The sequence below is a fragment of the Scyliorhinus torazame genome, chromosome 15 (assembly GCF_047496885.1).
Source record: "Scyliorhinus torazame isolate Kashiwa2021f chromosome 15, sScyTor2.1, whole genome shotgun sequence".
Classification (NCBI taxonomy): Eukaryota; Metazoa; Chordata; class Chondrichthyes; order Carcharhiniformes; family Scyliorhinidae; genus Scyliorhinus; species Scyliorhinus torazame.
In genome coordinates, this window is record NC_092721.1 from 127,976,579 (window position 1) to 127,993,201 (window position 16,623).

Below are 16,623 nucleotides of genomic sequence, written 5' to 3' on the forward strand. Positions count from 1 at the left end.
CCTGAAGTGCCAGGTCTGCTTTCGGGATTGTAGAACACCACTGATTCAGTCCCGGCATCGGCACTTAGTCTCTGAAATGGAGAACACAGCCCAACTTGTTTTGCTCACATGAGGACAGGAATTTCAGCTGCTCATCCTTTCTTGATTAGCAATGCACTTCTGATCAAGTTAATGCCGACTCCCTTTCTTAATCATTGCTACCTTACTAAGTATTCTATTCAGTACTACTCAGTCAGTTAAAATTTCTAAATTTGGTTGCACTGTTCTTTGTCATACTTCGGTGGCATCTGTAAAGCTGGAGATTTTGCTTACAATCAATCACCATGCAAGTTGGGATGGATGTTATGTTTCAGTCAAATGTCTGATAACTTAAACCTATACATTTTAATATATTTCCAGAAGAGTCTGACAATCACTTTAAATATTTTGTACAACTGCCTGCTTGATTAAATAATAGCGCGTCGCTCTGTTAGCAAACTGCACACCTGAGCAGGGGGTGAAAATTTATGAGAAGCTAGCATAAATTAAAGTTAGCCTGCATTATTTAAAGTCACCTCTTAAAGGAGAAGTGCATTTTGGCTGCAGTAGGTTCTGGAGGTTGTTGTAAAAGTGAGTTTTGACCTGAAGAAGACACCGGAATGCCACAACATGGCAGAAAGTGGGCTCCAAGATTTTCCAACACTGTAAGGAGGCCTTGCTACGGGAGGTGGGCAGGGGAGTAGCCATCTTTCCAACAGGGACCCAAAGGCCCTCCAGACAAACTTTGTGAAGGTACTGGGACTAATTATCCACAGTAGTCAATACTAGCAGTCTAGCCAGGAGAATCTGCTCTGCTACAAAAAGGCCAATTACCTCAATATGAGTAGTCAGTGTTTGGGGGGCAAATGGAAGCAAGAATGGCTGCATCCCCATTTCCCACAGATCAGATGGTGCTCGCCATTATTGAAATGGTTATGAATGAGGCTGCGGGCAGTAGTGGGGCTCAAACAAATCTAAAGTGATGGTTTGCTCTGACCTAATCCTCCTTCTCACATCCTAGTTACACTTCATCTCTCAATCTTTTTCTGATTTACAAACAACAGATGGGGTAAGCATGCACCTTTTGTTTTCCTCCATCCTCCTCTCACCACAACTTTACCCATATGCTTTTTCTCCTTTCAGGTGCCCAAGAACTGCAACCTGACCAGGTCGTGAAGGAAGAGAAATCAGACAGAAGAGCAGGAAAAAATGTAATGAAGAATAAACACTGTAAATCACACTCATCCTCACAGTCACCAGCCCAGATACTGATATTTATTTTACACTGAGAAAGATGGGCTGTAGTCAGGGCAGAGGCTAAGTGTAACAAAGGTGCTAGCTTACCAAGGGTAATGATGGACTTGAGTTCTGCTGAATTTCGATGACGTGGCCTAAAGAAGAAGACTAATTGGTATGTGAAATAGTTGAGTTCATTGGTAGGCCTGCCAGAAAGCCTGTGAGCAATATCAGAGAGCATGAAGGAGTCCAGTACCAACTCAGCATAGGGCTTTGATCAGAGCTTGAGTCCATTCTCTGTAGCTTGGAAATGATGGTCAAATTTATGAAAACACTTTCAGGATCATCTACAATATAGAGTCTTATGGATGATGTTTCAGCTTCTATTGCAGCATAAGCAGACGCTACCCAACACCTGAGTGTTGCAATGGAAGCTCAGACTGAAGCTGTGGAAGCTAGGATGCTAAAATGCCATCCCCAGGGAGTGGCAGCAGTTCTACAGAGCCCAAAGCTGCTGATATCTCTCAGGATGACTGTCATGATATACACCAGTATATCATGGTGCAGATACACACACTGATGGACACACAGCAAGACCAATCAACACACACAACACCGTAGCCAATTACCAGTTAGAGCACACTCACTATAAAGACAGGGGGCATCAGAGTTCCCGCTCATTCGGGATGCAGCCTCCTACAAGGACAGAGCTTACAGCTGACAGCACAGGTCCTCACCATGTGCTGAGTGCATAGACTGGTTTGGACAGGCATAGGTCTTTCGTTTAATCTAACATCGTGTTAACCCACAGTGAAAGTGTGTTCAACAATTTGTAACTTAATAAAATAGTGTTGCACTATTTTAAGTGATGGCGGCCTGCCCACGGATCCAGAACACCCAACACATCATGATACCAGGAGTTGAGGGATATTAGAACTTCGTAGACCTACCTGCAAGTGATCTGCCTTCCACCAGCATACAGTCATCCTACAAAATGCACAGCGTCTGCCCCCGCCGCCGCTCCGCATCACCGGTAACCTGGGGGCCAACTGGAAGATATTCAAACAACGCTTCCAGCTCTACCTGGAAGCCACAGACAGTCCGGGAAGATGCCTCGGACACCAGGAAGATCACTCTCTTCCTATCCACGGTGGGGGAACATGCCATCCACATTTTCAATTCTCTCACCTTTGCTGATGAAGATAAATCAAAATTCAAGACGGTCCTCCTCAAGTTTGACACTCACTGCAACATAGAGGTGAATGAAAGTTTTGAGCGCGATGTATTCCAACAGCGTTTACAGGGTAAGGATGAACCTTTCCAGTCCTTTCTCACCCACTTCCGCATCCTTGCGCAGTCCTGTAATTACAGGCCCACCTCCGACTCCATGATACGCGACCAGATCGTTTTCGGTGTTCAGTCGGACCCCCTACGCCAGCAGCTCCTCAAGGTACAGCAGCTCACCCTTGCGCCCGCCATCGAGACTTGCATGCTACACGAACATGCCACTAGTCGGTATTCCCACATTCAAGCGGCTGAAAAGACGCGGCAAGGTCCCCACGAGGCAGAATGGGTCCAAGCAATCGAGCAAGTCCAGGGCCTCAGCCTGGATGAGGGCGGCCATTTCACGCGCTTTCCGCGGACTCCCGCGCTTGTGCGCACCGAACGAGGGGACGGCAACGTTGACGAACGTACTGCGCAGGCGCGCACCACGTATGGCCGCACCACGCATGCGCGGTGGCGCAGCGAACGTACTGACGCTACAACGTGCAGCAACTGTGGCTCCGCCCACTTAAAGCGGCAATGCCCTGTCAAATCCCAACAATGCCTGAGATGTGGCAAACTTGGACACTATGCTGCTTTATGCAGATCAGCTCGGCCTGCCAATTCGTATCGCTCCGGCCAGACTCGCAGGAATGTCCGGGCCATTCAACGCACGGTCACCGAGTCCGATGCGGACCTACTACCCGATATTGACACCGAGGACCCGAAGACACCTTTTCGAATCGGTATTGTTACAAAAAACATGGGTGTCCCCGAAGCAAAGAATCTAGCCTCTATCGGTATACAGCATCGATCCAGACGATGAGTGGTGTGCCACCCTTACGGTCAACCGGTCCCAAATACGATTCCGCCTGGACACTGGTGCCTCCGCCAATCTCATTGCGCGGTCTGACCTCCAAAGTCTTCGTGTCAAACCTCCCATCAGCCTCCCAGCCTTAGATTATAATGGCAATGCCAGTGCTGCCAGCAGCTCATGTCAGCTCGAAGTGACGCACAAGTCACGCAAAGCCATCCTTCCCTTTGAAATCGTGGGCTCCTCGAAAGCCTCCCTGCTTGGCGCGCAGTCATGCAAGCTGTTGAACCTAGTTCAGAGAGTTCACTCTCTTTCTCCTGCTGACGGTCTGCCTTTCAGGACACCGACTTCAGGGCGCAGCTCAACGCCATTATCAACCAGTACCACGAAATCTTCGAGGGCATGGGCACGCTCCCGTACACCTACAAGACTTTATTAAAACCGAATGCCACACCTGTGGTGCATGCACCTCGCAGAGTCCCAGCACCCCTTAAGGACTGCCTCACCTCCAGAACCAAGGAGTGATTTCCAAAGTCACGGAACCGACCAACTGGGTCAGTTCCATGGTATGTGTAAAAAAGCCTTCCGGCGAATTGAGAATTTGCATTGATCCCAGGGATCTCAATCGCAATATCATGAGGGAGCATTATCCAATTCCCAAGCGCGAAGAGTTCACATGTGAGATGGCTCGCACCAAGCTCTTCACCATACTTGACGCCTCAAAAAGATTCTGGCAAATCCAGCTCGATAAATCCAGCAGGAATGTTTGCACATTTAATACCCCCTTTGGCAAATATAGTTACAACAGGATGCCGTTCGGGATCATCTCTGCATCAGAAGTGTTCCATAAGATTATGGAACAAATGATGGAAGGCATTGAAGGTGTTCGCGTCTATGTCGATGACATAATCATTTGGTCCACCACCCCGCAGCAGCATGTTAGTCACCTCCAGCGCATATTCAGACGTATACAGGAGCATGGCCTCCACCCCAACAGGGCCAAATGCTCTTTTGGTCAGACAGAACTTAAGTTCCTCGGGGACCACATCTCCCAATTGGGTGTGCAGCCGGATGCGGACAAGGTAGCTGCCATCACAGTTATGAAAACACCAGAGGACAAGAAGGCGGTCCTCCGATTTCTGGGCATGGTCAATTTTTTAGGGAAATTTATCCCTAACCTCGCCTCATACCACGGCTCTTAGGAACCTGGTCAGGAAGACGACAGACTTCCAATGGCTCCCTGCCCACGAGCGCGAATGGAGACAACTCAAAGCAAAACTGACCACGGCCCCGGTCTTAGCTTTCTTTGATCCAGCAAAGGAGACCAAAATTTCGACCGATGCCAGTCAATCCTGCATTGGGGCAGTGCTCCTTCAACGTGATGAAGCCTCATCATGGGCCCCCGTTGCATATGCGTCACGTGCGATGACCCCCATGGAGCAGCGCTACGCGCAGATAGAAAAGGAGTGCCTGGGCCTTCTGACTGGTGTGGTTAAGTTTCACAATTATGTCTATGGACTTCCTCAATTCACCGTCGAGACCGACCATCGCCCGCTGGTCAATATAATACATAAAGACTTAAACGATCTGACGCCTTGCCTCCAGCGTATTCTTCTCCAGCTCCGGCGATATGACTTCCAGCTGGTATACACCCCAGGCAAAGACCTCATCATTGCTGACGGTCTCTCCAGGGCAGTCAACACTCCATGTGACCCAGCGGGATTTGTCTGCCAGGTTGACGCCCATGTGGCATTCGCGGCCTCCAATCTACCTGCCACGGAAGAACGCCTCGTCCACATTCGCCACGAGGCGGCGGCTGACCCCTTGCTACAGCGTGTCATGCGCCACCTAACAGACGGGTGGCTCAAGGGCCAATGCCCTCAGTTCTATAATATCAGAGATGATCTGGCGGTAGTAGACGAGGTTCTTCTAAAACTGGACCGCATTGTCATTCCGCATAGCATGCGCCAACTTGTCCTGGAACAACTACACGAGGGCCACCTTGGCGTGGAAACGTGCCGCCGACGGGCCCGAGAGGCAGTGTACTGGCCCGGCATTAATGAGGACATAGCCAACACAGTGCTCAACTGCCCCACTTGTCACCTCTTCCAGCCGGCCCAACCACGTGAGACCCTGCAGCCCCATGAGTTGGTCACGTCACCATGGACCAAGGTGGGCATCGACCTGTTCCACGCGCTAGGTAGAGACTATGTCCTGATCGTGGACTACTTTTCGAATTACTCGGAGGTGATACGGTTGCACGACATCACCTCGTCTGCCGTCATTCGTGCATGTAAAGAAACATTTGCTCGACACGGCATCCCGCTCACGGTTATGCCGGACAATGGCCCTTGCTTCGTCAGCCAGGAATGGTCCAACTTTGCCAGGCGGTACAATTTTGCCCATGTGACATCCAGTCCCCTGTACCCCCAATCCAACGGCAAAGCGGAAAAGGGAGTACATATAGTCAAACGGCTCCTATGCAAGGCTGCCGATGCTGGGTCCGATTTCTACCTTGCCTTGCTGGCCTATCGCTCCGCCCCACTGTCCACTGGCCTGTCGCCAGCCCAGCTACTCATGGGTCGTATCCTGAGGACGACAGTGCCGTCCATCCATGTCCCAGACCTCGACAACGTTCCGGTCCTTCGCCGGATGCAGCTGTCTCGTGCACAGCACAAGGCGGCTCATGACTCCCGTGCAGCTGATCTCCCTGCTCTGGCTCCAGATGACAACGTCCGCGTCCATCTTCCAGATGGGGGCTGGTCTGCGACCGCTGTTGTCCTTCGGCAGGTGGCCCCCCCGCTCGTTCCTGGTTCGTCTACCGGATGGCTCTATTCTGCGCCGCAATCGACGCGCCCTTCGTCTCGTTCCACGCTCACCACATGATCCTCCCCTGTCGCCTCGCCCTCCTGCTGACCCTGCCACGGACTATGCCGAGCTCCCTGTCACTCTGCCCCCCCCTGACTCTGACGCAGTCCAGCCCGCTCCTGAACCGGCGGCTCTCGATTCAACCTTGAGGCGGTCAACCAGAATTCATCGCCCACCTCAGAGACTTAATTTATGAACTTTGCGGACTTATAGACTCTCTGAATTGTTTCGTTGCTTTGTTTAATCGTTTCCCTGGTTTGTATATAGTGTTGATCTCGTTATTCTTGTTGCATACTGCTTTTCTGAACCAGGCGCCTTCCCATGTAAATAGCTTAGTTCTCATGTACGTAGTCCTGTAAATATGTCTTCGCACCCCACACGTAGTTAGGACCATTCTCACCATACATCATTTATTGCCACACACATACATTCTTTTATAAAAGGGGGATGTCATGATATACACCAGTATATCATGGTGCAGATACACACACACTGATGGACACACAGCAAGACCAATCAACACACACAACACCGCAGCCAATCACCAGTTAGAGCACACTCACTATAAAGACAGGGGGCATCAGAGTTCCCGCTCATTCGGGATGCAGCCTCCTACAAGGACAGAGCTTACAGCGTACAGCACAGATCCTCACCATGTGTTGAGTGCATAGACTGGTTTGGACAGGCATAGGTCTTTCGTTTAATCTAACATCGTGTTAACCCACAATGAAAGTATGTTCAACAGTTTCTAACTTAATAAAATAGTGTTGCACTATTTTAAGTGTTGGTGGCCTGTATGTGTTCATCGGATTCAGAACACCCAACACATCAATGACAGCATGTCCTCCCATCATACATTCCCTCCAGTGCCCTCCCTATTGCCTGTCAGCCTGTTATTCCAAGCAAAGCTGGCGTGGTCCAACGTCAGGCTTTCTCGGGCCGGAGCTGCTCCAAGGACTGATCCCACCTCCCGGAAACACCTACCAAGTGTGCAATTGATGATGCGGCTCTAGGATCGGGCTCAGGAGCCACACAAGAACCCACAGAATGCGTAACACAGAGTTTCTTAGGTGGACAATCATACTCATTACTGAGTGATCGCCGAAGAATATGGAACAAAAAGTAAAGGTTGAGGGGCTGGATTCTCCATTATTGGGACTATGTCCCCACGCCGCGGAGGTAGACCCACAAAGGAGACCCCCCCGATCGGCCGCATGCTCGACACTCAAACCCCGCATGAACATTTCCCGGCCTCCTAAAGGCCCCTCCTGACCTCCGATCTGCCCGCCCCCAACCAGGGTGGCTGGGGACTCAGTCCGCAGCCGCCACGCGTGTATCTCGACCGGTTGGACCAGGTTAAATCCACGCGGTCAGGACTTCGGCCGGTCGGGGGTGGAGGATGTCGGAGCAGGCCTCTGGCAATGGCCCCAGGTGGCTCGCCGTACTCCCCGGTGTTCGCTTTTCAGTGCCCGGAGAATTGGCGAAGCGGCGCCGGTCCCGGTTTCTGCATCAAACTGGATACTCCGCCTCAGTGTTGCCCGTGATTCTGCCGTCGGGGTGCGGAGAATCCAGCCCGAGCTCTTTTTAACCAGGGTTCCATTCTGGGATCTTCCCGTCCTGCTATAACACCAACTGGGATCATAATAGAGCCTACTGTCAATAGGACAAACATAAAAAATGATTTTCAACTCCGCCTTCACTGCACCAGTGCAGCCTTCGGTCGAATGCGAAAGAATGTGTTTGAATACTAGGACCTCAGACTCGCCACCAAGCTCAATTCTACAAAGCAATCGTGATAGCCACCATTCAAATATCACATTGGCACACCAGTGTTAGTCATAGAATCATAGAATCCCTACGGTGCAGAAGGAGGCCAGTCGGCCCATTGAGTTTGCAGCAACTCTCGAAACAGCACCCTACCTAGGTCCACTCCCCCACCCTATCCCTGTAACCCCACCTCACCTTTGGACACTAAGAGGCAACTTAGCTTGGCCAATCCTTCTCACCTGCATATCATCGGACTGTGGGAGGAAACCACAGAACCTGAAGAAAACCCACACAGACACAGGGAGAATGTGTAAACTCCACACAGTCACCAAGGTCGGAATCGAACGCAGATCCCTGGTGCTGTGAGGCAGCAGTGCTAGCCACTATGCCACTGTGCCGCGATTATTCTCGCTCAGGCCAACATCCCCAGCATTGAAGCACTGACTGCACTTGATCAGATCAGCTAGGCAGACCACATCGTCCTGATACCTTGCAAGTGGTTCCTGAAACAAGCGCTTTACTTGGAGCATCGACACAGCAAGTGGGCCCATGAGGGCAGGGGAAACACTTCAAGGACATCCTCAAATTTTCCTTGAAAAAGTGCAACATCCCTACCGACACCTCGGAAACCCTGGCCCAAGACCAGCTGAAGTGAAGGAAAAGAATCCAGGAAGGAGCTGAACACCTCGGGTTTCATTGCTGAGAGCAAGCTGAAGCGAAGCTTCAACAGCAAAAGGAAGTGTGGTAACCTGTGCACCCCACCCACCCCTCTTCCAACCACTGTCTGCCCCACCTGTGACAGTGACTACATTGGACTCCTCAAGCCATACGAGAGCTAATGTTTAGTGTGGAAGCAAATTATCCTCGACTCCAAGGTACTGCCTAAGATGAGAAGAAGATTAATGGCATTGCTGGCATCAAATCATCATTACATGCTGATTGATGTCACAATCCATCTCACTCTGCATAGTTCTAGTGGACATACCTTTCCCAGAGCTATATCCTCCCCAAAATGACATTTGATATGGTCAGCGACCGACTTATGCATGCATGCGTCAGATGCCATTTTCAAGGCAAACTACACTTATAGCACCAAAGATCCAGGTGCAATGGAGCTGTAAAACAGCCGTGATAGCTTTTCAGTAAGCAAGAATACAGTGATAAAAGTTACCCACTTATCTCCGAAGTCGTACAATTACCTGGAAGCTGTGCTGTTGAACCCAAAGAAAATATGGAATATAAAAAGCTAGAAATGTAACAACGCTGAAATGTAACTTTTACCAGCATACAAAAAAGATGAATAAACAGTTCTACGTTATATCACAGTTTTTAGATTTTTATATGAGATATTTATTCTGTTTAAACATCAGTGGACGTTCCTGTAAGTGGACTTAGTATCGCCTACAATCAATACATATTATTACTGTCTAGTATCTAGATAAATTGCATCATTATCTCAACAGAAACCCTTATTCTTTATACTGACTACTGGAAGGTATCACATTCTTCTTTTGAATTCTCCTCCATGGTTGATGAACTGGATAAATAATCTTGCCAATTTAAGATGGAGACTTAAGCTTATAAATAATAGTGAGCTATATTGTTCAAATATACTCCTAGGGCAGCACGGTGGCACAGTGGAGGTCGGCACTGTGGCACAGTGGTTAAGACTGCTGCCTCACAGCTCCAGGGTCCCGGGTACTATTCTGGCCTCGGATGACTGTCTGTGTGGTTTCCTCTGGGTGCTCCGGTTTCCTCCCACAGTCCAAAGATGTGCACGTTAGGTGGATTGGCCATTCTAAATTGCCCATTAGTGTCCAAACGGTTAGGTGGGGTCACTAGGTTACGGCAATGGGTGGAGTCATGAGCTTAAGTAGGGTGCTCTTTCCAAGGGCCCGTGCAGACCCAATGGGCCTCAAGGCCTTCTTCCACACTGTAAATTCTATGATTCTATGATAAAAACAGAATTTGCTTCCTCTCTAAATAAGGGTCCTATAACAGAAGGCCACTTAATTGCTTAACTTTTCCTGGTTAAAGACATCGACAGGTTAAAATACACAGGCAATTCCTGGCGACAAAGTTCACAGAAATTCTGACTAAGTGTCCTTCAATAAGAATTGCCATCAAAAGTCTATAAGCTCACATTCCTGTCCACCAAGCTATTCATCAACAAGGGCTTCAGTTAATCAAGAGGCCTACCTTATTTTTAAAGAATTCAGAAATGGCTGTCAAAATCAGTTAATAATTCTAGATTGAGATATATCCTTTGATCCATATAACCAGGACTCCAACACTCTGCCTCTTTTCAATGCTTATTGTGAGCATTGAATAGAATGACAACGTAAAGTTAAGTTATTGCAAAGAGAATAATATCTGGCAAATGCATTAAATATCTGACATTTGGTGAAACTCATAGAAAGTTGTGAGACTGGCCCTGTTATACAGTGTAGAAACTTGAGCAATATCAGGAAGAGAGGTTCAATGATTGGATACAAATGAAATACGGCTGCTGAGATGGACATGTGGAATCACAAGAAAATACAAGATTAAGAGACCAGTACATCAGGGGATCAGTGAAAATTATGGAAACATCGAAGTAGAGATTAAAATTGTATGGTCATCTGTTGCGGAGAGAAAAGAAAGAAATGTGGTAAGGTGTGATGAACATAGGACTACCAGGGCAGGCTCCGGGGTCCTGGGGGGGGCGCGGGGCGATCTGGCCCCGGGGGGTGCCCCCACGGTGGCCTGGCCCGCAATCGGGGCCCACCGATCCGCAGGCAGGCCTGTGCCATGGTAGCACTCTTTTTCTTCCGCCTTCGCCATGGTCTTCACTATGGCGGAGGCGGAAGAGACCTCCTCCCCTGCGCATGCGCGGGGATGCCATGAGCGTCCGCTGACGCTCCCGTGCATGCGTCGCCCGGCGAAGTCCTTTCGGCGCCGGCTGGGGTGGCGCCAAAGGCCTTTCCCGCCAGCCGGCGGAGCGGAACCGCTCCGGCGCGGGCCTAACCCCTCAAGGTGAGGGCTCGGCCCCTCAAGATGTGGAGAATTCTGCACCTTTGGGGCGGCGCGATGCCGGACTGATTCGCGCCGTTTTTGGCGCCGGTCGGCGGACATCGCGCCGATTGCGGAGAATCCCGCCCCAGATGTGATGACCAGGCTGAGGGGCCGGGAGGGCATCTGAGCCTCCGGGTGGTCATGGTCAGTCAGTGTCCCTGGCACCCTGACAATGCCAACCTGGCACTGCAGGGCTGCAAGATTGCACCTTTGCCAGGGTGCTGGGGCAGTACCTGAGTGCCAGGTTGGCACTGCCAAGTGGGGGGAACCTGAGGGAGGCCATGCCCATGAAAGTGGGGAGGTGAAGGGGGTATGAAGAATGGGGGATGAAGGGGAGGGTGCTGAAAGGGGGGGGGGAACTGAAAAGGGGCCCTCAGCGACTCTATAGCGGGGTATGCTCACTTGAGGGGGAGGGGGAGCAGGGACGATACCCCAATGCCTATGAGGATGGATAGATGAGGGGCCGAGTCACCCTCATGCCTGGTTGGTGTATGTGAGGAGGTGGGGGTCACGTGGACTTTTAGTGATGGGGTGTGGGGAGAGGGGGCAGGGAGGTTGCCCATGTCTGCGGGGAAATCAAAGATTTGGGGTGTTGGCCATGTCTGCTGGGGTCACAATGTCCATGAGTGAGGGTATGAGCCATCCTCAACTCACTTTGAGATATAGCACCCTTTAAAAATGGCACCCCGATCTCTGAGGAGCCGGCCTTGTCCGCAACTTTAGTTCCCCACTGCAGAAAAAAATTCAAAGCGTGGGATTTTCCAGTGAGAAACTCCCCAAGCTCCAAACAATGACTAAGTGTGGGTAAGTACTAGTCTGGATCTGGCCCGGAGAAGATGGAGGACGGTGATCAACCAGCCCCAAGTTAAAAAAGAGAAGCCAAAAGAAGAAGGAAACAGCTGAATGTGCTGTCTACTGTACCCCCTCCCTAAACCTATAATGCTATCATTCTAATTGTTTTGTTTGTAACATTGAAATCTGGGTTGCTATAGCACCAGACAATTGTCTGTCCAAAAATAACAGTTACCCTGTGTTACCCATGTCTAAGCCAATATTCTACCCAGGAACATCATTTGTCCTTTGTTTCATTGCTCTATTATAGCCATTAATCAAAATGTTCCTGCATAAACAAATATGTAATGCTAAGGGCTGGATTCTCCATCCCGTGATGCCCAAAGCACATTTCCCGATGGGATGGAGAATTGGGCATCGGGGGAAAATCGGGATTGGCGGCGGGTGCTGAGACGAACGTGATCCTCCGACCCCACCCCCCCCCCCCCCCCCTTGCGGGCGCCGGGACTGATGTTCACAACCGCATGCCAGTGGGAGGATGTAAGTTTAAAAAAAAAAAAATTTAGAGTATCCAATTCATTTTTTCCAACTAAGGGGCAATTTAGTGTGGCCAATCCACCCATCCTGCACATCTTTTTGGTTGTGGGGTGAAACCCACGCAAACACGGGGAGAATGTGCAAACTCCACACAGACAGTGACCCAGAGCCGGGATCGAACCTGGAACCTCGGCGCCGTGAGGCAGCAGTGCTAACCACTGCACCACCATGCTGTCCCGGGAGGATGCAAGTTACCCATTTGCATCTATTTAGCGGGCCCGGCACCCTATTCTCCAGCCATCCGTGATTCTCCAGTCCCCTAGGCGGGACATCACGTGAGCGCGCACCACACCTGGTATTTACCAGCGTGACCCTGACGTAGTGGACCTCACGGTGGGACCAGGAATTACGTGGGTACGGATCACTTCTGGTATTTACCAGCATGGCCCTGATGTGAGGACCTTGCGCTGGTCCAAGGGGGTCACTCCTTATGGGAGTTGTCTGCAAAGTCCATCCGAGGACCATCCTCCAACCTCCACCCCCCCCCCCCCCCGCCCCGCCCAACAGTGCACTACCTGCCTGCCCCTGCCCTACCAGCTCCCCTTGGGGCCCCATTAATTGTGAGACCCCACCAGGGACCCCTTAATAGGGAGATCCCCCGACAGACCCCCGTAACTGAAGGACCCCTCCCCCAGAGACTCCCTTCTTGAAGGAACCAGCACACAGAGACCCCCCTAACTAAAGGGACCCCTCTACGTACACCCCTAACCAAAGGGACCCCCCGACGAAAGGGACCTCCACCACAGACATATCCCTCCCCCTAGCTACCCCTTCCCCCTCCTTGTGATTGGAATGCACTTGGTGATTGGAATGCACTTAATTCTCTTTGATGTGGTTGATGTTTGTAAACATTGGGGTTTCAGCACTTAAGAGTCACTCATCTGTGAAGGGAGATGAATGAATCAAGGCTGCAGCTGGTTTGTGGGAGCTATCACAGCCCATTACAAGAAAGGAATGAATGGCTTACAGCTAATGGATCTGAGGGCATGAAGCACATGTCACAGCTGTTTTACTTTGAGGAACAGACATTTGGACCTTCCAGGTAAGTGTTAATGCTGTAATTGTTTTCACTGCCACTGTCTGGACTGCTCTCTAGTTTTCAGACAGAGGTCTGTTTTGTGTGTGGGGGGGTCCCTTTTGTCAGGGTGTCCCTGTGGACATTTCCTTTAGTCAGGGGCTTCTCTGTGAGTTGTGCTTTTCGTTAGGGGTCTCTGTGGAGGGGTCCCTTTAGATAGGGATCCCTGTGGGGGGTTCCTTCAGTTAGAGGGTCTCTATGAGGGGTTCTATCAGTTAGAGGGATCTGGGGGGGTTCCTTCCGCTAGGGAGTCTCTATTGGGTGTTCCTTCAGCTAGGGGATATCTGTGGGGGGGTTCCTTCAGCTAGACGGCACCTGTGGGGGTGGGGAAGACTCTGTCAGGGAGGCCCTGGGGTGGGGGTGGGGGTGAGGGGGGGTGGTAGAGCGTCAGGCCACCGCCGTACTTGGGCGACAACCAGGCAATCCAGGGGGGGGGGGGCAGCCTGAGTACTTCGCTATCGGGCCTCCCGCTCAAAATGGTGGCCCGATAGTGGTCGTATTCCTCGCCATGCATTAATTTGCATGGCAAGGGATATGGAATTGCTTCCTGATTTGCGCTCCCAGAGGGATTGTAAATCGGTTTCAATTCTCCTCTAGTGGGAGAACATAGTCTGCCAAACAGAGAATCCAGCCCAAAGTGTTTTTGTTTCATGCAATATATTAGTAGCATCTTCAAAAGCGATAAGCTCCCTTTCATGAATCCATGCTGACTGTGCTAAACAAGTTATGGGTTTTCAAACATTTTCAATCAAACTAATTTGTAATTGTTACATATTATGGCAAACTAATTAAGTATAAGAGAGACTCCCACAACGTTACAGAAGGGTCTGGTACCTCGTTTGACCACTCCATTCCTCACATCTAAGGGCTTCCACGCAAATGTTTTTCTTCCTGATTATTGTGGAACAGTCATTATGATGAAAGCAATGTCACACTCTGGAAATACAGGAGTGACTGGGGGGTGGCAGCCAATTTCTCTACTCTGAAAATCACACCGTCTAAAACTGCAAGGTTTCTGGGAGCCATCAGAAAAAAAAAAATTTGAATTTAAATTATGCCAAATTTAGTTGAAAAATTAAACCACTTATAAATAACTCACAAAACCTAAAGAAATTAATTGTTATTTTATAAAGTGAATTCACATGAACCTATTGATATGAACATGGTTAGCTCTATAAAAGCAGAAGAGTATGAACAATTACATGCTATGACCCCACAAATACTTTCTTACTGCTGTATGAACTAGTTTTTTCAAGACTGTATATTTTAACTATTTTCTGATTGATTCTTTGTTTTAACTTTTCATAATATACCAGCTTCTTCATTTTCCTCACATTCTAATTTAGTTTGGTTTATAGTTCTTTTGAGTTTTAAAAATATGATAAATGGCACAAGTCTACTGAAAGCTTTGTTTGTATTTCTTCTAGAATAATTCTTCAAAAAGCACCTCTTGGAAGTGGAAGTGCCATGGATATAAATATGGAACTATCTTTCCAAACCACCTGTGATATCAAGTACACGGTTGAGAGATGATTGAAGAGACTTTGTGCAGTTACAAAAACCTTCAATATGATACCTCCTTAGTAAGTTCGCTAAATCCATGTACCAAAAACAATCAGAGGCATTCTTGCTTATAGCAAAAACTTAAAGCCTAGTTAAAATTCAATTGTTTCATTTTTTAAAAATGTTATATTTTGAATACTTGCTTTTACCCATTATTTTCAGAAGCAGGTTATTTTCATAAATATTGAACTGAAAGTGCGAACATCATAAAGCTGATATCAGGAATTTCAGTGACATTGGGACAATAGGTCTACACTCTGCTCTTTTTTGTTAACTTCTCTAAGTAAGTTAAACCTTTCACGTGGCATGAACCTTCAGAAACTACTACTTATAAAATTATTTCATTTTTTTAAATTAACTTTTGAAATGCCAACTCCATTTCTGTAAGACTGTCAATTTTTAAGTCAATGTTTTATAATAAACTGAACATAGTGAAACAAAAATAAACATTTGAATAACTTTTTTTTATCCTCTCTTAAATAATAGTTTTAATGTAGTACTTTAAAAAAATACAGTGTATTGAAAAAGCACAACACAATACATGTTAATGCTAGATTTTGTCCATGCTTCAAAAAAACATTTGATGTCTAATTTTATGTGCGTAGTTAATTTTCTGTATTTTAGAACATAGGGCTTGAATATCCACTCCAATTAATGTTGCCAACACCATAGTAGCTAGAAAAAATGGTGACAGGTACCTTATTCCTTATCCGCTCTCTTTTAGATCCCATGTCATCATTTTTGTCTTCTTTACCCAGTTTGTCTATTTTCTCAGTACTGAACATGTAGCTCAGGCTGTCTCCCTTCTTTTCTCTTTCCTGTCCATGTTCCTTCCCTCTTTTTGTTTCTTCTTCTTTTGTTCTCATAGCCCTCTCTACTTCATAACGCTCTTTTTGCTTTCTGCGCTCATCCTCACGTCGCCTCTGTCGCTCTCGTTCTCTTTCCCTTAATCTTCTTTCCCGTTCCCTTTCCTTACGTTCTCTATCACTATCGTTTGGTTGTCTATGTAAAAAAAATTAGAAAATTACTTTGGTTTCTTTTTCAATGGCTGCGTACAATGGCATGTATTTTTAATAATTCTATTAAAGTAGTTAGCAAATCTATATGGAGCTCAATTTTTACAAAAGTAGCTATCAGATCATATTAAAATCCTGAAGATTATTTTATGCCTGTACTTGGTTCGAAAGCAATGTGAAGCTTCAACATTGAGCAATTTACAGCCATGAATAAACTAAAGAATGCCTCTATATATTTTAATGTAACAGTATATTGTAACCAGAACAATAATAGACTGAATGACTGATTAATTAATTAACTTTAATGGCAATAAAAACCAAGTGGATTGTATAATTGTTGACTGCTCCCATTTTACGCCAGCTCTTAAAATTATTCCCTCAGATTCAACAAAAAGAGCTATAAATTTATTTTAATTCATTTCAGGTCAATAACTTTCAATTTTAATTTGAGAGAAGATAGATTATGACTAATTGTTGATGGCTAACTGTTAACTGTTTCACACTCTCTGAAACGTTTCTGATATGTTTTATTTTGTTGTCTGCAGATCGCTCTGTTGATA

General features: G+C 47.9%; 1 protein-coding gene across 8 annotated transcripts in view; it reads right to left on the minus strand.

Moving 5' to 3' along the window:
- Positions 1 to 16,623, minus strand: part of upf3a (UPF3A regulator of nonsense mediated mRNA decay) — a 160,110-nt gene that overhangs the window by 40,507 nt on the left and 102,980 nt on the right. For all 8 annotated transcript variants that reach the window (XM_072476724.1, XM_072476721.1, XM_072476719.1 and 5 more), the window contains one exon: positions 15,746 to 16,049. In XM_072476724.1, the coding sequence (XP_072332825.1) occupies positions 15,746 to 16,049 (304 nt within the window). The remainder of the gene's footprint in view (positions 1 to 15,745; positions 16,050 to 16,623) is intronic.